The 27024-nt window shown below is 49.4% G+C and overlaps 1 protein-coding gene across 4 annotated transcripts in view; it reads right to left on the reverse strand.

The window, feature by feature from the left end:
- Window positions 1-26967, reverse strand: part of WDR37 (WD repeat domain 37) — a 52131-nt gene extending 25164 nt beyond the window's left edge. For 2 of the 4 annotated variants that reach the window (XM_029955353.1, XM_029955352.1), the window contains exons 1-7: window positions 14799-15200; window positions 13142-13238; window positions 9825-9920; window positions 9455-9519; window positions 6019-6154; window positions 4195-4266; window positions 1018-1062 (exon numbers count right to left, since the gene is read on the reverse strand). In XM_029955353.1, the coding sequence (XP_029811213.1) occupies window positions 1018-1062; window positions 4195-4266; window positions 6019-6154; window positions 9455-9519; window positions 9825-9920; window positions 13142-13238; window positions 14799-15185 (898 nt within the window). In that variant the 5' untranslated portion in view covers window positions 15186-15200. Of the gene's footprint in view, window positions 1-1017; window positions 1063-4194; window positions 4267-6018; window positions 6155-9454; window positions 9520-9824; window positions 9921-13141; window positions 13239-14798; window positions 15201-15855; window positions 16034-26870 lie in introns of those variants that run through there. The other 2 variants (XM_029955355.1, XM_029955354.1) reach the window with 2 other exon arrangements.
- Window positions 26968-27024: the final 57 nt, after the last annotated feature.

Consider the following 27024-nt stretch of genomic DNA (forward strand, 5'->3'; position numbering starts at 1 on the left):
CCCTCCTCACCCCAACCCTGGCCACCACCGTTCCCCCCGCACCCTCCCTCCTCACCCCTACTCTGGCCACCACCGGTCTCCTTCTGGCCATCACCGGCCTCCCCCACCCCCCTCACAATCACACACCGATTTCATGAGGTGGAAGGTTCTCACTGACTTTATTCCCCACAACTTTACTTGGGCATCAACTAGCTGTGGTCAAGGCCTGTTGAGACCCACCATATTCTGCTGACATGGAAAAGCACCTGATTGGTCCTATTCTCCCCGTCCACCCAAGGTCAGCAGAATATGGCGCTTGGGCCACAGCCACGGCCACTCACCCATGTACCACCTCTCCTGCTTTCACACTAACACACAGGTGAGTGGCTGTGACTCAGACCATGTGGCTCTCAAAGATGAGAACGTTTAGTTCTGATCCTTTGTTTTAAAAAAAAGCTTGCTGACCTCCACTCTCTCCAAACATTACCCCTCAAGACTGCTGTCTGTGTCCCCCAAATTCACAGGAGTCTACACATGTCAGACAATTGTATTGGAAGACTCCTCGGTCCAACAGTGAAGCTGTCTTACAAATTACCACGTAGAATCATGGCACACCCACACCTCCGCCGCTGAGCAGCGCCCCCCAGAAAGGAGGAGGACGGCCGGCCCTGCAGACCGCCGCACCGCGGGCTGCCGTTTCCGCCCTCTCCGCTGCAGGTGCGCGCAGGCTTAGGAACCCACAGCAGTGACAGGGCTTCAGAGAGCCAAGTTCGGTCCGCAGGGCGAGCAGCAGGGCGGGCAACCACCAAGGGCTTCCTGAGGCAGCGCACGGCAGGCCACCTGCAATGTCCCGGGAACATTGTAGCCACGGTAGCAAGTGCCACGCAGTGTGCCTGCCTTCCTCCATTCCTGCAGTATTTCCCAAAATACTGCCAATGACCATCTGACTTCTACGTAAGGCACCACCGAGAAAGGAGCGACCACAGTGGTTTTAAAATTATAACTTTGTTCAATAAAGAAATAAAAAAATCAACGTACCAGTAAGAGCCAACTGCTCTGAAGGATGAAACTTTATAGAATTTACTGCAAAACAAAAACATTACAAAACAGGTGTAAAATAACATATCATCAACGTTTATCGTAATAACATGCATCAAAAGGCAATCTTAAAACTTCAAAAAACTGTAACAGTTCAATATTAGATCCTCCCCCTCAATTAAGCTAAGAATAAATGCAGAGATATGTGAATAAATGCAGATACGTGAAAAACTCATTGAACGTCAATGATCAAATCACTGATGTGTAAGAAACACAAAAAAACAACTCTAATAATCTACTTTTTTTCGTAAATAAGGAAATCTTCTAGAGTTAAAAATGAATCAGGATGAAAGAGAAAACACACTTCTGCCAACAGATGGAGACAGGCCGTTGCGAGGACTCTGTTTACTGCCCACCCACTCCTGTCCCATCCCGTCCCATCCCACCCCAGAGACCCCATGAGCAGAGGCCCCGCGAGCTCAGAGAATGTCAGGGTCCTTGGGGGCGAGCTCCTCCTCCAGCTGAGGGAGGCCCGAGGCCCTTCGCAGGAAGGAGCGGCAGGGGTGCGGCCATCCCCTCGCCCGACAAGACGGCAGCCAGAGGGTGCGGAGGCCGGAGCCCGGCTGTGGGGACCTCGCTGCGGGGTAGCCGCGTTCACACACACGTGGCGAACACAGGACGGTGCGCGCAGAGGCCACGGGAAGTTCCAGCAAATGAAGCAAGTTCTTTCAGGAGCATTCTGTCCGCTACGCCACCAGGAATTCTCTTTTCCCAAGGAATGGACTCCAGTGAGTGTGACAGCAGGAAGTGTGGGCGGCAGATGGACTCAGCAGCCTCCGGAGCGCCGGCAGCGCTGTCACGACCCTGCCCTCGCGCACGCGGCGGGACGCCCCCAGGGTCAGGAGCAACTGGCAAGCTCGGTGACCACCTCTCACCGTGACACCCGCGCGAACCCCAACGCGCCACCAGCGATGCGTGCTTCGTGGCAGAGCACAGGCGGCGCTCAGCAGGAGCCCAGCGCATGGCGGGGGCGTCCCCGCGGCCACTGCCACCAGCTAGCTTGGCAGAGCACCATGACGCGCACGCCAAGCATGGAGCTCACCGAACGGGGACAGGCCCGCACCGTGCCCCATCCGCCAGCAGAAGGCCGGCGACCGTGGCTGACGCAGAACAGGGAGGGGAGCCCGCCAGCACCTTCGTTAGAGACGCAGACGCGAGGCACCCCCCACACGCGGCTGACCTCAGCTCCCAGCGGCCACACCGGGAGCAGGAAGGGAGAGGCCGCCAGGGCCTAATTTCTTCCCAAATAGCTTCCAAGACACCCGATCTTTAAACAGTCTGTGCGCCTCACGTCAGTACAGACGTGTCAGACGACACACAGGAGGAAGCACCCCCGCCCCACGAGGGCTCTACTAGGGGGTCGGGTGGGGGCAGCTGCAAAGCCCGGCATGTGACTCCTGAGGCAGAGGGGACGACGCACAGAAGGGCCAGGTGACGCTGGAACCAGGCAGACAGAGCCAGCAAACGCCTGCACCGAGCTATGCTGACGGGAAATCCCAGGGGCGGGGCATCTCCTTCAGGCTAGCGGGGCCCTGGCCGAGCCTTCGAGACACCACCCGATGGAAAGACCAAAGCCAGGACACGAGCAACGCAGAGGCGGTGCTGTCCTCACAGGCACCGAGGCAGACCAGAGACGCGCCAGCGCTCGGCCTCCCGCCACCCAGCCTCCTGACGCGCAGCGCAGCGGGACAAGAGGGAGCGGGGTGGACAGAGCGGCTGTGAAGAGCTGGGCGTCCAGGCCAGCCAGCGGGAGGGGAGGCTCCAGGGAAGGGACAGGAGGGACGACAAAGGAACAGAGATGCCACGCCGAATCTGGACACCGGAAAGGTATGTCTCACAGGAGCACAGGGATGAGTCAGAGAGGGACGCAGAAACCAGGCCAAAGAAAAAGCAAGGCCCATGGTGGGCTGCTGTGAACAAGACCCAGGAAGCCACGGTTAACAAGGCTGAGCTGTCACCGCCGGGCGAGGAGAGTGGAGGACCTCTCTGTGGCGAGGGAGCCTACCCCTTCCAGCAGCGGGGGCCACTTGTCCACAATTCCAACAACCATACAAGCGGCTATTTAGAAAAACAAAAAAAGGGGGCGCCAGGCCGGCTCTGCTAGAGCAGCACGTGACTCCTGACCTCGGGGTCGTGAGTCTGAGCCCCACATTGGGGAGAGAGGGTAGATGAAAATGGAAGAAAAAAGCAGAATATGTAATGCTGTCAAAAGTGGTTCCCTTTTGGGAAGTGAACAGAACAAGGAGGGCAGGCAGCTAGCGCGGTGACAGCCCACACCGGCTGGGGGGCAGCTAGCGCGGTGACAGCCCACACCGGCTGGCAGGCAGCAAGCAGTGACCGGTCACACCGGCTGGCTAATGCCCGCTGAGTGTTCCGGTGATGTGCATGTGTTTCATTCTACAAATGCTTTACAGGAATAAACGTGCAGAGAAGAGACAGGCCACAGCACCCACGGGCGCCCTGAGCACTGCCTCCCCTGCCTGGGAACCATCTGCAGAGACACTCTCGTGCTGAGGAATCCTCAAGGGAATGAGACCCCTAGACAGGGGAAAGCACGGGTCACAGCCCAGACAGGACAAGACGTGTCCCCCACCCAGGGAAGGGCTGGCACCCAAGCCCACAGGTGGGAGCTCACCCAGCCCCAGAAGCAGAGGGCAGGTGCACCCGGGCGGTCTATGAGAGTAGGTGTGCGGCAATGGCTGGGCAGGGGAGAGTGAACAGGGAAGCAGCCGACACGCCCCAGAGCGGAGGGCACGCCAAGCACAGAGGGCGCCTGGAGGGCGTGAGCGAGCCTCTGTCAGGACACAGGGAGCATGCGGGGCGGCTCGAGGGAGGGGACAAGAGGCCAGCTGTTCCAGCGGCAGCAGGCAGCACCGGCAGGAGGCCCTTCGCCGGGCCCTGGTGCGCGCAGAGCACACGCTGGAAGGGAACCTCTGAAACGAGTCCACGGTCGCAGACAGATGTCCACACTGCAGCTCTAGGCGACCACAAACGAGGCGCAGACCAGTCCTGCTGGGCCGCCGCGCAGGACAGCGGAGCGGCCCCTTCATGAGGCTCACCACAGTGGCAGCGCACGACCACCCGCCCGCCACACGCCCGCCCGCCCAGAGCGCTCACCTGACCCCACGTGGCCCGAGTACTTGACGAGGCACCGGCCTGTCTCTATGCTCCACAGCAGGGCCGTGTGATCTGCAAGACCCAAAACACCAGAGTGACTGACCCATCGCCAATTTCATGGTCTTCAGACAAAAGTGAGAAGTTACATTACCATGAACATCTCTTCCAACTCTAGATCAGAAAATAGGTTTCTAAGACAGGAGAAGTCGGTGACCTGTCCCGGGTCAAGAGGGTGGGGACGCGTGGCACATGGTCACACTGACCACACCTTGCCAGGGTCCTTCTAACCTGGGGTCCTTAAAATGGCTTCACAAAACATGTTGAATTAACACTTTCCAGATCATCAGGGCAGTATTCAAATGCAAAACTCCGGTTACAAATTATTTGAAATCTTATATATTTGTTTGGACCCTTCCTCTTGTAAGAGGAATAGAAATAAAAACTCTGAAAAATATATGTCAATTATCCAAATGAGATCTCAGAGATACCAGAAACGGACCCTTTCCTTCTTTCTTTTCAACGGTAATGGAATTTCTAAAACACTGGGGAATGCTCCCAAGTGAACGTAATTTTAAACAAGTGAACTTTTTTCATGTTTCTAACTGCTGTAACATTTTCTCCTATTAAAAAGCAGAATCGGGGGCACCTGGGTGACTCAGTCAGTTAAAGTCTGACTTCGGATCAGGTCATGATCTCACAGTTCATGGATTCAAGCCCCACATTGGGCTCTGTGCTGACAGCTCAGAGCCTGGAGCCTGCTTCACATTCTGTGTCTCCCCCTCTCTCTGACCCTCCCCTGCTCACGGCCTCTCTCTCTCTTTTTCTCCCTCAGAAATAAATAAACAAACTTTAAAAAAAAGGCAGAATCAGGGGTGCCTGGGTGCTCAGTCAGTTAAGCTTCCGACTCTTGATCTTGGTTCAGGTCTTGATTTCACAGAGATCAAGCCCCATGTCAGGCTCTGCACTGACAGTATGGAGCCTGCTTGGGCTTCTCTCTCCTTGTCTCTCTGCCCCTCATTCACTCTAAATAAATAAGTAAACTTTTGCAAGAAAACAAACAGAAAAAAAAGCAGAGTCCAGTGGGGGTAGCTCAGGCAGTTGAGTGTCCGACTTCAGCTCGGGTCAGGAACTCACAGTTCATGAGTTCAAGCCCACCATCGGGCTCTCTGCTATCAGCACACAACCCACTTCGAATCCTTTCTCCCTCTCTGTCTCTGCCCTCCCTCCATTCACTCTCTGTCTCAAAAATGCTTAAAAAAAAAAAAAGTACAATCTAGTAAGTACCTGGAAAAATCGTTTTCAACAAGTGAGCACTATTTTTTAACTTCAGTAATTTTTGTCTGAAAGGGTAATATTAGGTTATGCACCTTGAATAGCTTTCAAAACCCATCTTTTCTTTAATGGAAAAAAGGGTCTCTAATGCCTGCCCCCGAATCCCACAGGCTAAAAGGGCCGCCAGTAGCCCCGCCTGCACCTAAACCGGAGCGCAGCGGCCCCCTTCGGAGACCACACAGCCCCTCCCGGGGCTGCACGATTCTTGCAGAGTCACCCTGGACGGTGCAGCCTCTTGAAAAGACATTCTACCGTCGGCCGCCGTGAACCCAGGCGGCTCAATGCCGGAGCCGGCGTCTGCTCACCCGGACAGCTCCGTCACGCCTGCGCGGCGGCGGGGCCTGACAGCACAACAAGACCAAGTGTTCCCTGGTCTCAAGGGCTGTTCGCCTCCTGCCCGCCTCCAGGGCCAACTCTGCTAGCCTGCCCGCGGGCGGGTCATCTGAGCCATCTGTGCCGGCTGTCACGGCCCACAGGCCGCCTCGGACTTACCAGCAGACGCGGTGCCCAGCACCACGGGCTGTGTCCTTGCCACACTGACGTCCCAGATGCCATCCCTGTGGCCAATGTACTCCTTCACGAGCTGGCACACGGCCCTCGACGTGGTGGTCTTGAAGCTGGAGACGATCTAAAGCCGGGATGGGAAGGAGCGTTGTAGACAAGTTACTGACGGAATGTTTTTAAGGTAAAAAAGGTGAAACAAAAGGATGGAGTGCAGAGGCCCCTGACCAGGACATCTAAGCGTTAAGGGCATTCAGCAGAAGCGCAAACGGCAGCACCCCTCCAGCTGGGGGTCACAAAGCACCAACGGAGGCCGTCCGGAGGCCTCACAAGACCCCGACCCCCCGCACACCACGTTGTGTCCTCCCGTGACCAAGGGAGGGGCCTATTTACACGCTGCAAGTCTCTTCCACAAATCCAAACCAGCAGACAACATTTCCAAATTCTTTAAAAAAATAAAAAATAAAATAAAAAAAAAAGAGCTGCGAGGACATGAAGAAGTCAGGGGGGTAAACCCACACCCTTAACACTACCTTTTCTTACTGGGCAACTTTCATTTTCTCCCATTTTTGGTAAGTTACACCAACCACGTGTTATCAGGAGGAAAAGAGCCCAAGGTGGGGAGGAATCCAAAGACGACACTTGTAACGGGTGAGCTTTGTCCGCCACGGTTTATTGCGCGTGCTCGGTGCCGGCGCTGCGCCGGGGGACGCACAGAGCGGCAGCAGGCCCCGGCCTCGGGCAGCTCACAGTGTGACGGGAACAGACAGGAGAACCACAAAGGTGCACGCGAGGTGAGACATCTCTCGTATGAAACACACGGCAAACAAGTCTCACCTTCTCTTACAAGGAAACATACAAAGTGCGTGAGAAAGAAACTAAAACACAAACAACGCTTCAGAGTTTGCTTTTTAAACTGTTCTCAGATAGAAGAATGGCTTTTCAGCTTCTAAGCAAATCAGAATAACGGAGGCTAAGCAGAATAATGAAACTGTAAAATCAAGTGACAAGGAAAAATTGGTGGTGTTAAACAGCTATGTCGAACACAGATTTGGCAAAGCCCTGAAAATGAATCCAAGTTCATTCTTAGTATAAACACATTACGACACAATCCACTGTGACATCGATTTGGGTTTGGTCATTCGAACCACCTTCCGACGTGGAGAAGACTAGCCACGGTTAAAGAAGACGGACTCTCCCAGCAGCAACAGGAACACAGACCGGCTCCATCTGATCAGCTTGAATTTTACCAGAAGACTTGCCCAAACGCACCTCCTCATCTTCTTTCTCCTTCTGAAAGCTCCTACCCCATCCACACTAGCGACACCGTCCCTCCGCTGGCGGAAGGTGCCGTGCGGGAGTTCAAGAATGCAGCGTTTAGGGACGTACACAGCTTGCCCCACAGGACGTGGCCATCTCCAAGCCTCTTGCCGTGGGTGACACAGACGTCACCATGAGGAGAAATGAACTAGTGCAGCCACACCCTCCCCCTCCCACTTGGACAAAGAACAACCCGAGGTCACTGCGCAAGACTTCGGAGTACATGCGGTTTATGAACACGAACAAATCATGTCCAGTGTTGCTTCCAAATGCCCACTACACTGTGAACACCCATCAACTCTTTGAGCTTAGAAACGCTGACCCATTCACAGCTGCAAAGAGGCCCCACAGAAGACTGAATTACTCAGAGTTTATGACAGAAAAGCACAATGAAATGACAATGTGATGCTTACGCCTGTCATCCTAATTATCGTTCTCATGAAGATACAATCTAAACTATTCCAACAAAATCAGAAAGGGCTTTTTTCACATTTGAGATATTTATTTTTGTAAAAACATGTGTGAACATTTTCACAAGTTTCTCTAGAGTCAGATAGTCACACCTCCCTCCGAACAGACATCAGCGACCTGTCCCCACCTCCCTGGAAGGGAAGACCTCTTCTGCCTGCTGAACACACGTGGGTCTCCCGACTTCCCACCACACACACTACTTGCCTTTCGGGGCTGCGTCAGGAGGCAAGTAACGTGGCCTCCCTCCTACACGTACTTAGCGTTACCGCCAAGGCCACGGGCTGCAGCATGGACCAGAATGTATTCTGGGACCAGATTCGTTCTTCAACTTTCAGATAACGCCTTACATTATTATTCTTCAACATGCACCTGACGATCATTTGTAACGTGTTCCTTACACACGGAGATGAATCTCTAGTACCTAAGACGGCGGAAGCTTTAACGAGATCTATTACATTTTTTTTTTTAAAGCAGAGTATTATTGTACATAACCTCCCTTTGCCCAAATCTCCTATTTTACTATTCCTAGTAAGGGACTTTATACAATCTGTTCATCTTCTACTTCAAAAACGGTCAGAATGTTTCCAAATTCTAAGACCTTATACATTGTACACAGAAGCTGCACCCACTGGAATAAACAATACAATTTAAGGTAATACAACAAGAAGTTAGACAAGGAAGAACATAATCTCACAATGCATTTCCAAAAAAAGTTTGATGTTAGTTTATTAAAAACTTAGAAACTAATAAGTTAGGTAATATATGACAAAGAAAATTTTTAACTAAACTCTGAAGTTATCTAAGGAAACACAAGAAAATGTAATCAATATTCATATTTTTTAAGTAACAAAGAAGTACTAAAAGTTTTCATATAAGCAGAAACAGCAGCCAGATGCATCTGCTTTATCGCCTGTAGTTAGTCTTACTGCGGAGGTCAAGCTACGGAACTTTAAGCTCAAGGGAATGAACTGAAAAACCAAAGTTGAGAGTAACTATTCCAAAGCAGACTCATCACCAATTTCAACTTTCCCTCAGTTTTAGCAAAAGGAATGTACGTTCATTAAAATTAGGTAACTAATTAATCTTCTGTACATTCAAAATGCTCCAAAGTAAAAATGCGCACAAAATATTACTTCGCGGCAGTACTCCCTCACAGATAAACTGATTCCCAAATAGTTAAATCCTTGCCACTTTAAGGTCGGAACAAGACTATTTTTAAAAAAGCAAAATACCACACATATGTCCCTATTCGCCATGGAGCCAAGACCTTCACGTCTGGATGCTCAGAAAAGGAGAGGAAAAAAAGCAGGTGAAGGAAAACATGCCTGTGGTTCACTCCATTTCCTTTCTCCAAATTCAGAGCCAAATAACAGTACTACTTTCCCTCAAAGACACCGCACCTGCTAACACGCACCGTGTCACTCTCACTAGTACCAGGGCAAGGAGTGTCTAGGTGTCCAGACGCTGTGGCCATTTCACAGATCAACGATATTCCCTTTAACAATCAAATTTTTCCGAACAGCAGAAGTTCCTCTTTCTCTGTCACACGTTACAACTGGAAAATATGCAACTTCAGGTACACATCGGCACACCGCAAATGCCACATGAGCGGCCCGAGGGCCAGCGCCTGGCGTACCTTGCTGGTGGAGGCCTTGTACGTGGTCTTCAGCTTCTGGGAGAGCTGGCTGGTGCTGTGGCTGGCTGCGGACACAGAGAGTGACAGTCAGGGCCGCAGGGTTTCAGAGCCGGGACAGGCTGGCCGGCGAACCCCACCTCTCGCCGCCCACAGGAAGACGGTCAAACCCAAGGGCCCGTCTGTCCACACCGGCGCAGAGGTGCCGACGGCACAGGGGGACAATTTGCCCAGCTTCCTGGCGCCCTCTCTGCCCCCCAGCCACGCCTGACCCCGGGCCCCAGGCACCGCGGGCGCAGGACGCGAACAAAGCCTCGTCCTCCGGAAACGCCCAGGGCAGCGCGGCGGCCGTGCTGCTGAGCGCGCCCCTTACCTTTCGTTTTGAGCGGGCCCTTGCTCAGCTCCGCGCCGTCGATCGCCTGGCCTTCGGCAGCTAGGCGCTCGTGGAGAGTCTCGACCTCCCTCCGCACTGGGGATAGAAAGGTGAGACGTGGACTTCTATGTGTAGACAGACTGACCACTTCCAAAGCTTGAGTGCATAAAAATACTACGTTTAAGTACTGTCTAGACACAGACAGACCGACCCCAATAAACAAGATCACAGTTCACAGAATCCTCACAATTCTCAAGACCCCTTCAAACACTAAGACCCACACTCTCCCTGCACGAAGACTGTCCCCAGAGCTCGCAGGCGGGGCTCCTGGGCCTCGAGGGAGACCATTTCCGTTGCCCTTTATTCTGTGCACTTGAAGACATGTTCCTCATACTGTACAAAATTCAGGGAAATGTTCAGTCTATCCAAGAACACTCAAACCGGGAGGACAAACACAGCAACACGTAACCACGGCTGCGCAGCACGACAGAGTGCCAAGTAAGGACGCTGTGTAACAAATACTAAACCCGGGGCGCCTGGGGGCTCGTCGGTTAAGCGTCTTGACTTCAGGTCATGGTCTCACGGTTCGTGGGTTCGAGCCCCGCGTGGGGCTCTGTGCTGACAGCTCAGAGCCTGGAGCCTGCTTCCGATCCTGTGTCTCCCTCTCTCTCTGTCCCCCCTCCACTCACATTCTATCTATCCATCTGTATCTCTCTCTCTCTCTCAAAATAAATAGACATTAAAAAAATAAAGAAAAATTAGTTAAAAGAAAATTGAAGGAGAGTCACGAAACAGGGCCCGGCAGTCCAGAACCCCAGGGAAAAGAAGAAGGGGAAAGCCATCGGCCATCGAGAAGGCGATCAGCAGAGCCTGTGCCCATGACCGCCTCCGTGCCTGGCACTCCGGAGCAGGCCTGTCTGCCACCCACAGGGATGAGGAACCACATGTGGCCAAGGGACAGGACTCAGCTGAAAACGCAGCCGCTGCAGCGAGGCAGCAGGGCCATGAGCTGGCCACACAGGCCAGGCTACGAACCTCCCGGGACCACACCCCCTCCACTCAGGCTGTGGGGAGACCAAGGTGCGGGGGCAGGTGACAGGGTGAGGGCGACGGCTGTGCAGACCTCCCAGAGGCAGGGCGCCACCAACGCCAGTCAGCCCGTCAGCTCAAAGTACATCCAGCAGGAGTCATCTGTAATCGTACAGTTTTTCTTGCACAAACTGTATGAATTCAAAAACTACCAAGGCCTTATATCACAACAGAAACTCAGCAATGCTTTGGTCATTACAACTGATACCTTTTTATTTAAGAGAGAGAAAGAAGAGAAAACGAGCAGAGGAGAGGGGCAGAAGGGGAAAGAGATAGACAGACAATCTTTTTTTTCTTAAGTTTATTTTTGAAAGAGAAAGAGAGAGTGCAAGTGGAGTAGGAGCAGAGAGAACCCCAAGCAGGCTCCGCACTGTCAGCACAGAGCCCGATACACGGCTCAAACCCACGAACCGCAAGCATGACTGAGCCCCCCAGGTGCCCTGAAAGAGAGAAAATCTTAAGCAGGCTCCACACTCCTTGTAGAGCACGGAACCGGGCTCAACCCCACAACCCTGGGATCGAGACCTGAGCCGAAATCAGAGTCAGAGGCTCAGCTGACTGAGCCCCCCAGGAGGTATTTATACAAGATATTTTAAGGTTTTTTAAAAACCTTAAAATCAGAAGAACATGGAACCTAATTTTTATTTTATAAAAATCTGGAATAAGTTCTCCCTCTGTAAATATCCAAAATGGACTTAAAAGGAGAATCTAAAAATAAAACATTAAATTTTCCAAAGCACAGTTCAAATGACCTAGGATTACATTCTCTTTGCTGCTGATCCAACCGCGTCACTGAGCTCCAGAGTAAAAAACACATTAATAGAGCATGAAGACAACAGGGCTATAGTTATATTTGCCTGAGGTACATTTTATCAACACAAACCTTATAAAACTAATGACCACTACACAGTAATGAAGCAGTGAGAAATAAAGAAGCGCAGGTTTCTTTCCTGATATTTCAGAGGAAAATGTGTGCATGTGGCCTAAGGCCGACAAGCTAAAAGTAAAAGCGGACTAAGTTTACAGAAATAATCACAAGAAACAAAAGCAAAAACTGCAGAAAATGTCCTCCTTTGCATAAAAAAAAATGGGTCTACAGGCAGGAGTAATGGTAGTTATCTTTTTACTTTTTATACTTTTTTTTTAAGTGATCTCTACACCCCATGTGACCCCGAGATCAAGAGCTCCTGCTCCACCGACTGAGCTGGCCAGGAGCCCCGCTGCTCCCTGATTCTGTAAGCAAATGAAGGCACTGCTTCCATAAAAAATCTAAAAAGAAAAACTAAAGCCAAACTAATTTAAAAATTCTTTGGATCTGGGGCGTCTGGGTGCTCAGTCAGTTAAATGTCCAACTCTTGTTCGTTTCGACTCAGAGCCTGACGTCCTGGTTCGTGAGTTCGAGCCCCGCGTCGGGCCACGGGCTCACAGGGCAGGGCCTGCCTGGGGCACCCTCTCCCCTCTCCCTGCCCCTCTCTGTGCTCCTCCCCAGCGGGTGCGCACACGCTCTCTCTCCAAAATAAATAAGTAATAAATACAAACTTTTGATTTAGCTTTAAAAATAAGTCAAACAGATAATACATTTTAAGAAATTCTCAAAATACAGTATATTTTAAAAGAAAGCATGCATCAACAATTTCTCAATTTACAGTGTACTTTATGAGGGAATAGTTATAAGAAGCATTTACTTTTCACAAAACCGTAACTTGAGTGGGCCAGCGTGGCCAGCAGACCACCACCCACCCCACAGGTCACCTGTGGGCACACGGCCTCCACGGCTCCAGGACCCCGCAGGTGTGAGTGCAGCGAGGCACCTCTGAGGGGGAGGTCGCCCTGCACGGCCCGATGACCCAGCCCTGGCTCACAGGTGCTCCCCGCTGAGGGCTCGGAGGACAGACGGGGAAGGACTGCGAGGCGAGGGCTGAGGCGGGCTCCAGACACGCTCCAGACACCGGGACGCGGTCCTCAGGGCGCAGAGCTGAAATCGGCACAGCCCCAACAAGCAGAAGGCAGGCCCTCCCCCTCGCCTCCGGGCGCACAGCCCTGGGAACGCCCTGCCCGGAGCCTGCCGGGAGAGCCCCGCCCACAGATCCGACCTGTGGCTCCCACGATCCGGTGGTAAATCTGGGTTACTCGAAGCCACGAGGCACACGTGTCACAGAACCGAAGTCAGACACGGCGACTGTCCACCCAAAGTTCTATAGAAGCTTATTAAGACAAGAGATACTCACATTCTAAGTTTTCAATGTAAAGGTTTTCAAACTCTCTCTCTATTTGACCAAACAGCTCCAAAAGTGTGCTGCGAACCGAGGAAGGCAGTTTAGAATCCTGAAGAAAAGGAAGATTCTGTTTAAAATGAATGAATAAGGAACCCTTTTCCGAAGTGAATCACCGTTTCTCTTCAATTCTTATTTTATATATTACTTTTCATACATAAAATGCTTACAGAACTTACAATTCCACATTTCTACATATGAAACTGCAACAAAACGACATAAATGGCCACCCAGCACGACGCTCACCGCACACACTTCCTCAGAACAACATAATCTTCCTTCTACCGGGGAGGAAACAAGCCTACCATGTTCAAAACCCTCCACATTTCTAGGGAACAAGACCGTTCCCGTAAATGCCGTTTCATCATGCACAGTCTTGGCGTCCCACCGGACGTCATTAGAAATTAATCTTAATACGCTGCACGCCAAGAGAAGTGCTTGTACAGAGCGCTCCCGTCCGTGGTGCTTCGGACAACATCCTGGGTTCTGCCTAGGGCTCTACCGAATACCTACAAGACCGCCCGGAGCCAACTTGAGAAATCTGACTGGTAAGAGCAAACGCATCAGTCCAAGAAGAACACCCATGTGCTGAGCATCAGGAGCCCCGCGCAGTGCGAGCCTGCACGCCTGTCCCCGTGCCCCGCACGCCCGCAGGCCCTGTCCCCGTGCCCACATGCCTGCGGCACCCCTCCCCATCCTGTCCCCATCCCTGTCCTCATGACCACACACCCGAAGTCCCTGTCCCCATGCCCGCACGCCTGCAGGCCCCATCCCTGTCCCTGTCCCTACAGTCCCTGTCCCCACAGTCTGTCACAGGAAACCCACGAGCAGAAGCAACCGACTGCGGAAGTTTGAGGCCCCTGGTCCCGCCCACGCTCACCCGCAGGCACATTCCAGACACCGCTGGGTGCGGGGGGGGGGGGGGGGGGGGGGGGCCCCCCCGCACTGCGCACTGCTCTCCTCTCCAGAGAGCCCGGCCTCTGGGCTAGTTCCTGAGCCCCTGCATCAGCACCCAGAGCATTTCCAAACGGAACTCTTAACAGACAGTTCTACGTGTTTCAGCACTTAACCGCCACCAATGTAACTTACTGAGTGACTCTCCAATTTCCCTGTAGTACAAACTTTTTGATGTTTAGTTGATTGCAAATAAAAAAGATACAATGTTTACTAAGTTAAACTTCCTAGATTAAGTTCTCAGGAAGACAGAAATTCTAAGCAAAATGATCTCTAATGACATAAGCATTTCAGCAATACGTTTTGAAGTCGCATAATGTACAAGTTTGACAAGCCAATAAATACTATATATGAAACCCCTGAAATTTGACAGAACGGGTCAGAGAGCCTCCCTCAACACCCTTCTAAAATACCAATGAAAACCAATGCGATTTAGAACCCACAGTGGAAAGGAAACTGAACCATGCCAGTTAGCGCTCACACGCCCTCACCTGCCCCGCGGCCTTCGCCACGGCCGGCCCCTCCCACGCCTGACCCCGACACCAAGGCCAAGCCTCCGCCTGCGTGCATGACCCTGCCCCTCCACCCACGGTGTCTGAGGAGCCTTACTGCTCAACACTGGGACGCCGCATCGACCTGGGGGGTAAGCGCATCTTACCCAGCACGTCCTTGCCCCGGAGACAGAACTGCGATGTGGGCGACCGCCTCCCCGGACAGTCAGGAAGCGAGACGTGCGGGGAGGGGAGGACGCTCCACCGGGCAGGGGGAGCCACGTGAGCGCCCCCAGGCCGCCTTCCAGGGCCTCCCGGAGCACGGAGCACGGAGACGCGAGCTCAGCTCCGGGGACCACGTCAGGAAACCGAGGACAGACAGGCCACTCTGAGCGAGCAAGGCCCTCCCGTGCCCCTGCGCTTCGTCCCGACCCGTCCGGTCCGCACGGTGGCGGCTGCAGGGGCCCCGCGCCCCGTGCTGAGCACGTCACACTCGCGGCTCTGAGAAGGTAACAGCGCCGCCTCGGCGTCTGGCACCGCTCCCAGACGACCATAACCTTGCCTACACAGGGCAGGGCCCCTGCTCCACTCAAACCCAAGGGTACCGGGCGCGTGGAGCTCGCTTCCCTCCACCCACACCTCCCATGTCGGCTGCTCCCAAGGCGCCCCTGCCCCTGCCCCTGTCCCTGCCCCGGCACCAGACCCCAGCCCACCAGGCCAACAGGTGGCGCCGAAGACCCCGAGGGGAGGCCCCGGGCGGCAGCAGGCAGCCGGAAGCTGGGCCCCCCACAAGGGTCCCCCTGAGGCGCAGGTGCCTGCCGGCTCTGCATCACAGTGGAGGAGGGGCCCTCGGAAGGCCCCTCGAGGACACACTCCCCTCCCGGGGGTCAGCTCGGGATCAGCTCGGAAGTCGTAACGAAGGCGGCTGCGATTTTCACTAGAGATGTAGTGAATCAAATTAAAAGACGTATCCTAGACAGTTTCCCTGCGCTGTCCGACACGGTGGCCAGCAGCCACGCGTGGTTATTTACATTTAAACACAAGTCAGCACAAATTAAAAAACCCCTCATCAGTCACTCTGGCCACACGTGTCTCCGTGCGTGCTGTTGTAGCTGACCGCCGTTTGCTCGGCTGCTGAGGGAAGGGGCTAGTTTGCTCCGCTGCGGAGGCCTGGGTGGGTGTGACTACCTGGGAACGCCGAGCACACGGGCAGCACTGACTCACCTGGCCTTCTAACATTTCTCTCGGCAGACCCGTCCTCTCCTGCTCCGAGCTGTTCGTTCTGCGGATGGAAAGGCTATGAGATTTGCGCTTCTGTTTTGCTTGGCGAGCAGCGGAGCAGCTCCCGCTTTCTGTGGGCATTACTTCCAGAAGGCGCCGCCCCGGTCGCTCCGGCAGTAAGCTAAACAAAAGCAGGAAAAGCAAGGCCTTTTTTCTGATACGACAAACTGGAATGAAGGAAATTAGTCGACAATAATTACCTTCATTTCCAAATCTCTTTACTATGGTAATGTTTACTATGTAATTTACAATGCGACAAAGTAACATGTTTTAAGACAGAGGCCACAAACTTTGTTAAGGAGGTAATTTATCAAATTTCATTAAGTTTTGGAAAAATCAAATAGCAAAGAAGGGCTTAAACACTTCACCCTTAACCAACTCTCCCGCCTCCGCCTCCGCCCCAGAAAGAACCCATTCTAATCACATGTTCCAGACTACAGAGTCCAGAGCAACCTGTCCAAGAGAAACACAGCGCAGGCCACACGCAGTAACTGCATTTTTTAGTAGCTGCATTAAAACAAGAACAGGTGACACCACTTGTAATGACTTATTGAGCCAACTGTGTTTAAAATGCTATCACTTGAGAGGCACCTGGGTGGTGGAGTCTGCTAAGCATCCCGTTCTTGGTTTCAGCTCAGGTCATGATCCCAGGGTTGCGGGACTGAGCCCCTCACTGGGCTCTGCACTGAGCATGGAGCCTGCTTGGGATGCTCATTCTCTCTCTCTCTCTCTCTCTCTCTCTCTCCCCCTCTGTCACTCTCCCCTGCTAGTGCTCTATAAAATATTTTTAATTATAAAAAAAAAAAACACTATCACTTAAGACAACGTGAAAAACACAGGTATTTCCATTTGGATATTGCATCTTCAAAAAAAATTTTTTTCGGGGCGCCTGGGTGGGTCAGTTGGTTAAGCATCCAGCTTCAGCTCAGGTCATGATCTCACGGTTCGTGGGTTCGAGCCCCCCATCGGGCTCTGTGCTGACAGCCAGCTCAGAGCCTGGAGCCTGCTTCAGATTCTGTGTCTCCCTCTCTCTCTGACCCTCCCCTGCTCGCACTTTATCTCTCTGTCTCTCAAGAATAAATAATAAAAACCATTAAAAAATTTTTTTTTAATTTTTTTTCAATATTTACTTTTGAGACACAGAAACAGAGTGTAAGCGGGAGCGGGGCGGGGGGTGCGGGGGTGGGGAGGGGACAGAGAGAGAAAGGGAGACACAGAATCCAAAGGAGGCTCCAGGCTCCTAGCTGTCAGCACAGAGTCAAATGCCAGGCTCTAATTTACAAACTGTGAGATCACGACCTGAGCTGAAGTCAGACGGTTAACCAACCGAGGCCCCGGGCGCCCCTGGGCCCCGCATCCTCAAACTCGGGCGCGTGCTTTACGTTCTCAGCACGTCTCTAAGTGGATGAGCCACACCCCACATGCTCACTTGCTCCGGGCTGCCATTAGACCGCACAAATCTGGACATCATTCAAATTCTACATATGTAACCATTCTCACTTACCCACTTTGGACATTATTTACTCATCTCCGGCTACCAATTCCTCCTCCCAATATCACACCCCTGGTAGTTAACTTTAAGTAATATACTTATTCACACACAATGTTTCTTTCTTCAACTGTAATTTCGGTTTAGAACGACCTGCTCACTTTGTGCTCTTACTGATCCCTCCCTCTCCCGATGTCTATTAGTTCATGTAATTTTAAGAAATTCATGATCTCCCTGCTTCAACTACTGACAATGTCTTTGAACCTCTCCATCTCTGTCTCGCTTTGTAAGAAAGCCTCCAAGTGTCTACTTTTTCCTCAAGCTCTCCCGCACAGCCATCCATCTCCGCTGTCATTTGACAAATGTCCTAGAAATGAAGAGCATGTGCCTCTTCAAGTTTTGAGCCTCATGCTCTAGAGATCCATGCAAGTTGTTTCCTGTACCGATTATTACTTCCTTCTGATTGCTGGGTAGTATTCCACAGTATGGACATACTACAATGTAACCCATTCACCTGTTTCCAAGAAAAAAAAAAGAGTTCTTTACAGTTTCTGTTACAAATAAAGCTGCTCTGAACAATAATATAGAGGTTTGTGTGTGAATGTAAGTTTCCACTTCTTTTGGATGGTGGCCACGAGTGAGATTTCTGGAGCATATGGTCAATGTATGTTTAGTTTTTTTTTTTAATTTTTACGGAGATTTAACTCACACATCACGGAATTCATTCCCCACAGCCAGCCGGAGGCAACCACTAATCTACTTTGTACATAAATTGGCCTGTTCTGTCCGTTACGTATAAATAGGTTCCTACAATATGCGGCCTGACCTATCATAACTGGTTTTCACTTAGCCAAGGTACATCCGTGTTATAGCATGTGTTGGTAATTTATTCCTTTTTATTGCCAAATATTCCACCGTATGGATACACCACATCTAACTAACAGTTGATGGACATTGGTTGTTTCCATTGTGGGTTATTATGTCACTATAAATAACAGTGTTTAGGTTTTCGTGTGCATTTGTGTTTGCATCTGTGTACCCCCAAAGGAGTGAAACTGCAGGAACTCTATGTCTAACCACGCTTAGTATTTTTAAGAAACCACCAAACGGTTCTCCAGAGCAGCTATGAGCTCTTCTACCCACATCAGCAATGCAGGGAATTCTGCTCGCACCCTCACTTGGCGCGGCCGCCATGGTTAACTGCGGCGGCCCGGTAAGCGTGCACCACCTTGCTAGGGTCTTCATCCACACGTCCCCAGGGCTGGGGACGCTGCACATCTTTTCCTGAGCTTATGTGCGATCCAAGCATCTTTCTCAGTAAAACGTCTCCTCACATCTTCGGCCCATTTAATAGGACTTTGGGTTTTTCCTGCTGAGACTTGAGAGCTCTTAAAATATCCCTCAGGAGCCGCACGTCGGGTATGTGTGTCGCCAATGGTTGCTCCCAGTCTGTACCTTTTTTTTTTTGTAATTGTCTTTTATCCCTACAGGGTTTTTCACAAAGCAAAACTTTTAAATTCTGATGAAATCCCACTGATCACTTACCTTCCTCCTATAGATCATACATTTAGAATTCTAAGTACTTTTTATCAAACCTATCTCCTAAAAATTTTGTTTTCTTCCTAAAATTACAGTTTTATAGATTATGTTTAAGTCTATGAGCTACTCTGGGTTGATATTTTTATTGAGGTGCAAAGTTTAGATCCAGGAGTATTTTTATTTTGGATTTTCTTGTTTTAATTTCTGCTGATGGTATCCAATTATTTGAGCACCACATGTTGAAGACTACCCATCTTACACTGAATTAAGAAAGTCTGAATCAATTGGCTATACACAGGTGGGATTATTTTTTGGTTCTCTATTCTGTTCCCCTGATCTATACATCTATCTCTCTGCCTGTAAGTTGTTTTTTTTTTTTTAAGTTTTACTTAAGTAATCTCTACACCCAACACGGGGCTCAAACTCACAATTCAGAGATCAAGACTCAGATGCTCCGTCAACTGGGCCAGCCAGGCTCTCCTGCCGATAACACAAGTGCGACGATCATGCTGCCTTGCAATCATTTAGTGGTTCCCATCACTTTTTTTCAAAATTGTCTTAGCTATTCTAGTTCTTTTGCCTTTTCCATATAAACTTGGAATAGTATTTCCCATATCCACAAAACTCTTCATGGAATTTTAATAGGAATTCTGTTTAATCTGCTCATCAATTTGGAGAGAAGTGGCATCTTTATCATCTTGAGCCTTCCAATCTATGAATACAGTATATGTCTCGGTTTATTTAAATCATCTTTTCTTCCCTCAATTTTGTAGACTTCCACATAAAAGTCTTACATAAGTCTTTTCAAATTTACACTGACGTTTGTTTTTATTTTGAGTAATTTTAAATAACATTGTATTTTTATTTCCATTTTGTGTTAATTGCTAGGATCCTACACTACTGTTGAACTTATTTATTAGCTTCATGAGTTTTTGTAGATTCTCTGGCATTTTCTACGAAGACTACTATGTCATCTGAAGAAAAAGGGCAGTTTTACTTCTTCCCTTCTGATCAATAGGCCTTTATTTCCTTTTCTTACTGATCTGGCTAGGAGTTCCAGAGCGGTGGTGTGCATAATGGCAGCAAACTCTGTTCTGTTTTGACCTCACAGTAAAAGCTCTCTAACCACTGGGGCACGATGCTAGCTGTAGGTGTCGGTCGTAGATTTTCTGTAGCAGAATGGAAGGCCCCCCCTCCGGGGCGCGTTATGAACGAGCGCTGAATTTTGTCATCTGTTTTTTTCTGCATCACTCAACGGTGTGACTTTCTTCAGCCTATTAAAAATCAATTATACTGATGATTTTTAAATACTACTCCAGATTAACACGCATGGAATAAACCCTAGTTATTCATGGTATATAATTCATTCTCTGTTGTTGTTTTTTCCTGCCTTCTTAGGGTTACTTGAACATTTTTTAGAATTTCATTTTGATTTATGGTATAGCTTCTGAGTTTTTTGTATAACTTTCTTTAGTGACTGCTCTAGGTGTTTGTTTTTGTTTGAGAGAAACAGAAAGAGTGCAAATAGGGGAGGAGCAGAGAGAGGGGGAGAATCTCAAGCAGGCCCTGTGCTGTCAGCACAGAGCCCAACGTGGGGCTTGAACTCACAAACCATGAGATCATGTTGGATGCTTAACCAACTGAGCCACCCAGACGTCCCTAGGTATTTTATTTTCACAACTGTCACAGCCTACTGATTCTCGACATTTTATCAGTTCGTGGTCATGTGCAGAAACCTCACCTTCCTGTCTCTTCACACTTCTCCATTTCTAAGAGTCAAGTGAAATACTTCCTCTACATACACGGAAAACATCAGAGCCTTACGCTTCAACCTTCAAACATAAGACGAGTGTCTACTGAATATACTGAAGTTTGCTCTTTCACTGTTTGTTCTTCCCTCCTGGTGCTCCCACGTTGCTTTATGTGATTTCCATTCTGTTTAAAGAACTTCCTCTACCTATTCTTGAAGGGTAGGTCTGCTGGTGACAGATCACGTGAAAGATGTTTTCCCTTGATACAGAATTATGAGTTGATAGTTCTTTTCCTTCAGCACTTGAAAAGGAAGCCACTTCCCTATGGCCTCTACGGTTGCTGATGAGAAATCCACCATCAAGTTTGTTTTTCCACTACTGGTAAAGTGACATTTTTCTTTCACTGCTTTTTGGTTGTTAGTTCTCAGATTTATTTCATTAAATCATTCATCAAATATTCTTTAAGTTCATAAATGTGCTAGGTACTGGGAATATGGCAGTGAACTAAACAAACTTGGTCTGTACTTTCAGGTTAGAGTTGTAAGACAGACCTTAAATGTAACCTCATAATTTATTACAGAAATTATAAGCTGTGATGACTGCTATGAAAGATACACACAAATATTATGAGAAAAAAAGATACTAGTTGAAGAATTAGGAAGGCTTTTCTGAGAAACTGACATTTAAATTGAGACTGAAAAATTAGGTCAACCATGTGCAAAACAGAAGAGTGAGTATTCCAAGAACAGGAGCAGCATGTGCAAATGTCCTGAGCCAGGATGCCATTCGTTCATCAGAGATAGATACTAAAAGAGATAGTGTAGCTTAAACACTGCAAACAATGGAGAAAATGGTACAAGGTTAAGTGGGAGGGAAGGCTTAGACTCTGTTCTTTTATATTTACACTTTATCCTAAAACAAAAATAAAGCCACTTCAAGATGTTAAATAAGAGATGCTAGATTTGCATTAAAAATCACTCTTGTGGGGCACCTGGGTGGCTCAGTTGGTTAAGCCTCCGACTTCAGCTCAGGTCAGATCTCACGTTCGTGGGTTCAAGCCCTGCATCGGGCTCTGTGCTGACAGCTAGCTCAGAGCCTGGAGCCTGCTTCGGATTCTGTGTCTCCCTCTCTCTCTGACCCTCTGCCTCTCATGCTCTGTCTCTCTCTGTATCAAATGTAAGTAAAACATTAAAAAAAAAAAATTTTTTTTTGAAAAAAAAAATCACTCTTGCTGCTGTATGGGAAACACGTAGAAAAATCAGATGATTAGGAATGGGGAAGCCCAGTTAGGAAGTTAATAAAGTAGTCTAAGCAATTAATGGTGATCCTTAAAATTAGAGGGTACATGAATAGATTGGGGTGTGGAGTGTGGGTGGGGAGAGAGAGGTCACAAACAGCCTTCATTTCTGAAGAAGTAGATAAAATAAATATCAGATTATTAGGATGAGGAAACAGACTTGAAGAATCAAGAACTAAATATTGAACATTCTATGTTTCCAAAAATTGCCTTTGAAATATCTAGAACACAAAGGAGTACACAGGTCTGGAGATGAGATCCAGCCTCATTTACAAATCTGGGAAAGGTCTACACTGAAAGTAAAGATGGGCAGATAGGCATTTTGACCCCATCAGGCCTCCAGACCCAATGCCTTGCCAAATGTTACTTTCTTAACAATAAGAAAAAAAAGAGTTTACAACGAACATTACTGATTGAGAGAAACATAATAAAACTGGCACTCTCTTAAATAACATACAGAAAAACGATTTTTGACTAAAAAAATTAAAGACAAATTTTTCAAATGTTTATTTTTGAGAGAGAGAGACAGACAGACAGAGGGAGGGAGGGGAAGGCAGACAACGAGCAGGGAAGGGGCAGAAAGAGAGGGAGTCACAGAACCTGATGCAGGCTTCAGGCTCTGAGCTGTCAATGCCGAGCCTGACGTGGGGCTTGAACCTTGAATCTCGAGACCATGACCTGAGCCAAAGTTGGATGCTTAACCAAATGAGCCACCCAGGTGCCCCAAAGAACAAAATTTTTAACAAAATATAGGTTTAAAAAATTTCAGTTACAGTAATTAGAGATAGTTGAAATAAAGACATGAAGAAAAACAATGGATGGGGCACCTGGGTGCTGGCAGCTCAGAGCCTGGAGCTGCTTCCGATTCTGTGTGTCCCTCTCTCTGCCCCTCCCCTGCTCATGATCTGCCTCTCAGAAATAAATAAATGTTAAAAAAAATTTTTTTAAAGAAAAAAATACAGCAAAACCTGTACTTGGCAGACTTTTATACACACAAAGAATACACCGATATTAAATTTGACAAATTTGAATATAACAAAATTAAATTATTAAACAATTCACATGATCCACTTAAGAGTATTTCAGTAATTTGTTATTTTTTAAGCTTTACGTATTTAAGTAATCTCTACACCCCATGTGGAGCTTGAACTCAGGACCCCAAGATCAAGACTCACAAGCTCTTCCAACTGAGCCAGCCAGGCACCCCTCAGTCATTCTTCTTAATGGAAACAGTTAGGAACTATTTAACTGTGCCATCTCCAAAAAAAACTGGCAAAGAAATCAAACTGACTTAATGGAATCTTACTCAGAAATTACATTCTTCATAAAAATATACGGAGATAGAGCTGTTTTTCAGTGATTACACATATTAATAACCTCAATTAGCATCTCAGTTAACAAAATCATTAACACAACAATTTACCATAGTTCCCTCGCATTATGTAAGTTGTATTTTGTAAAGGAAGGAAAATATCAACCCCCTGTGAAACCTGTCCTGATAGAGCTTCAGAGAAATGAGATTTTATCTTTACACATTTCAATCAAGTAAAGAAAACAGGAAAGGGCTTTTCTTTCCTCTCTGAAAACCTGCATCAAGGGAAACACTCCGTTAAGTATATGCGGGAAACTTAACACACTTCAAAGATTTCACCAGGTGCTTATAGATATGCAAAAACCGCAAGATCAACCTTCCTTTCACCTCAAAGTTCTAGATGTTCTGGTTTATGTGGGGTTTTTTCTAGTTTGTTTTTTTAATTATATCTACACTGAACATGACCTCAGGGTCATGAGGCTCGAACTCATGACCCTGAGATCAGGAGTCACATGCTCTAAAGACTGACCCGGCCAGGCGCCCCTCAAAATCGTAGGTTTTGAATCAATGATTTTCTCTCTTAAGCTTCATACCACTGCCTTTCCAGACACTATATCCTCAGCAGGAAAGGAGCAGTCTTCCATACAACTAATTTTAAAACTCCTCACCCTCTGCCTTTCACTGGGGCTTTAACCTCCCTCCTCCCCACGTGGTGCTGTTCTGGGCTTTGCTTACTTCTGTCACTTCACCAAATAGTCCATATCCTGGTAATCTTTCCACATGGATCAATTTCCAACCAACTATATACACTTCAAACAGTTATAAATTGCAAATGCGGAACAGGCTTTGATTCCCCAAAACCTGGCATCACACGGAGCTCCCTCATCCTGAGTGAGGTTGTCCCTTAGTAACTTTCGAAGCTCTGCGAAGTGCCATCTCGAAGGGCAGTGGTAGGCACGAAGATTACCGGGCTGATTCAGGCGCGGCCTCTTCGCTCACTCCCGCAGCCGCATCCACCAGGCTCCCAGAACTGCACTGGTAGGCTCCACCAGTCCCTCTGGCCTCTTTTAAGTCTCTTCTGTTTTCCCGTTGTTAATCCTTCCATCACAATTTTCTTCCTGAAGCTTCTCAGAAGCCTGCCCTCGTCCTCTGCGTTCATATCCTCCAGCTCCTGCAGCAGTCTTCGCTGGTGCCAACCCCGCTCTCCCGCACCAGGCCCCCCAGGAGAACAGGGCTGAGCCTGGCCCAGGGACCAAAGCACGTACTGTCTTCACCTCAGCACAGCTCAGTATTAGCATAAACCTTATACACATGCCTGAGAAGTTTAAGGATTTTTCAAGCTGATCTCATGGAGAGAGAGGCAAGGAAGTTGCAGGTGTCTGTCAAAGTACTGAAGTGATACAGCACGGAATCCAAGCTAGACAAGGAGGGAAGTGCAGGAAGTGCACATGAAAGTACTGGAGAGACACTGGTAACAGATGGAAAATCTACTACAAACGTTTGGTGTGAGGCTTACATGGATCAGTAAAAACAGCCACGAATGTCCAACATCCCTACCATTCAACAGGCCAAACGCTTTACTGAACTAGTCACAGAACTGTAAAGGGAGGAGCGGAGGGCAGGGGAGAACTGTAAAGGGGAAAAAATTTCTTCACTCAAAATTATCTGTAATCAATGTTAAAAATGTCGTTTTACCTAAATACAAACAAAAAGAAAAGGCTGAAATTCCAAAAGATAATTATTTTCTTCAAAATAGTCATACTAACCCATTATTAAAGGGCAGACCACATTAACAAGGCTCACGGGAAAAAATCCTCCTTCTTCAAGCACAGGGCTTGAACTCACACCACCGGGATCAGGAGTTGCTCTATACTCTAAGCCAGACGCACCCCGGTTTCTGAAAACGTTTTCAAGGAAACACGAGTAACGTCCCTGTCCCACCATTCAGATACACGGATTTAGGGGCGCCTGGGGGGCTTAGTCGGTTAAGCATCTCACTTCGGCTCAGGTCATGATCTCAGTTTGTGAGTTCGAGCCCCACATCAAGCTCTGTGCTGACCGCTCGGAGCCTGGAGCTGCTTCAGATTCTGTGTCTCCCTCGCTCTCTGCCCCTCCCCTGCTCACGCTCTCTTTCTTTCAAAAATAAATAAACATTAAAAAAATGTTTCAAATACACTGATTTAACATCAACTCTCCTGCACAACTCACCTGCCCTGGTCACATGCTGCCACATGTGTATTACCCCATTTACAAAACATTACAACTGCATATCCAGTGGGACTTTTAAACTTTTTTTTAACAAGAAAAAAAAAAACCTTTAGTTAATTTCATGAATGCTAAATATACACAAGAGAATGGTTTAAAAAAAAGTCATCTGTATGCGGCTCTAAGAGTATAAAATGGGAGGGGCGCCTGGGTAGCTCAGTCAGTTAAGTGTCCGGACCCTTGATTTCATCTCAGGTCATGATCCCAGGGTCGTAGGATGCAGCCAGGCATCCGGTTCACGCTCTCATTCTCTCTCCCTCTCTCGCTCCCTCCGCCCCTCTACCCTGCTTGTGTGCGCGCTCTCTCCAAAACAATAATAATAAAATAAAGTAAATAAGCATGTCTTATAGAAAACATAAAAACAAGAAAGTTAAAGTGTAAAATTTCCACAAGAAGCTCAATAAAGTTCCTGACATTTTATGGTTCAAGCCCTGTGCCCTTCGTTCCTGGCGGCGGAAACACGAAACCCAACTGCTGAGCAGTATCTACGGGGAGAGGAAACCCCAGAAACCTGCCCAAGCCGTTTTGCATTCATCTAGATGACGGCTCGGAATACATGCTCTCGCTTCTGTGAATGACACCCAACTGGGCGCATCACTGACCGGAAAGTAACCGCCAAGGTCTCCAAGAGCAGGCGCCAAACGAGGGGAACAGGCGGACAGAGCGACCCCGAGACCAAGTGCCAAGAGAGGCTGAGAGCAGAGGCAGAAGCGTAGTGTCGGGGGCTCTGCGGGAACGCGTGGCACACGTACCCCAGCATGACCTTCTCAATAACAAAACGCGGCTAGGGAATGTCGCACAGCGGGTGTCACACGCGGCCGGGGTCCACCACTCCCGTGTCCTTGGGCACTACTGCCCCTCGGCCAGACCCCGTCTGGGCACCGAGTTCGAGCGGCGCCAGGAGTCTGGACGCCAGCGCTCGTCCGCGACGAAGCCATGCCAGCGAGGGGGGCGTACGGCGGGCTGCGAGGCGAGGCTCTGGAGGGAGCGGAACCCCTCGACGGCGCTTTATTCCCGGACACTCCAAAGGTCACAACCGAGAGGCCACCATGCTGGAATCGGGGGCCCGCTCGAACCGGAATAAAGGAGACTTCCCAACAAGCCGCTGTCCTAAAACGGGTTGGCTTCTACTGACGCGGCCGGGCCCTCCGGGCCTCTCAGCTCCTGCCGACGGCGGAGGGTGGGGACCGAGGGAAGCGCCGTCCCCGGGACGGACCGACACGAGCCCTCGCCCAGCTCGGAGGCCGCGGCCCGCCTGCGCCGGGGCCGTCCGTCCCGGGCAGAAAATGACCTCCCGGCACTCACCTGTCCTGACGACGCCGAGCCCGCCGACCCCCAATGCCAACTGGGCTGTGCGCTGCCGCCCGTCCGTTCCCAACCACGCGGCGCCCGCGACAGACTGGGAGACGCTAAACACCAAGTCTCCGCCCTGACACGGCCCCGCGACCCGGCACCCTGA

Source organism: Suricata suricatta, chromosome 10 (assembly GCF_006229205.1).
Source record: "Suricata suricatta isolate VVHF042 chromosome 10, meerkat_22Aug2017_6uvM2_HiC, whole genome shotgun sequence".
Classification (NCBI taxonomy): Eukaryota; Metazoa; Chordata; class Mammalia; order Carnivora; family Herpestidae; genus Suricata; species Suricata suricatta.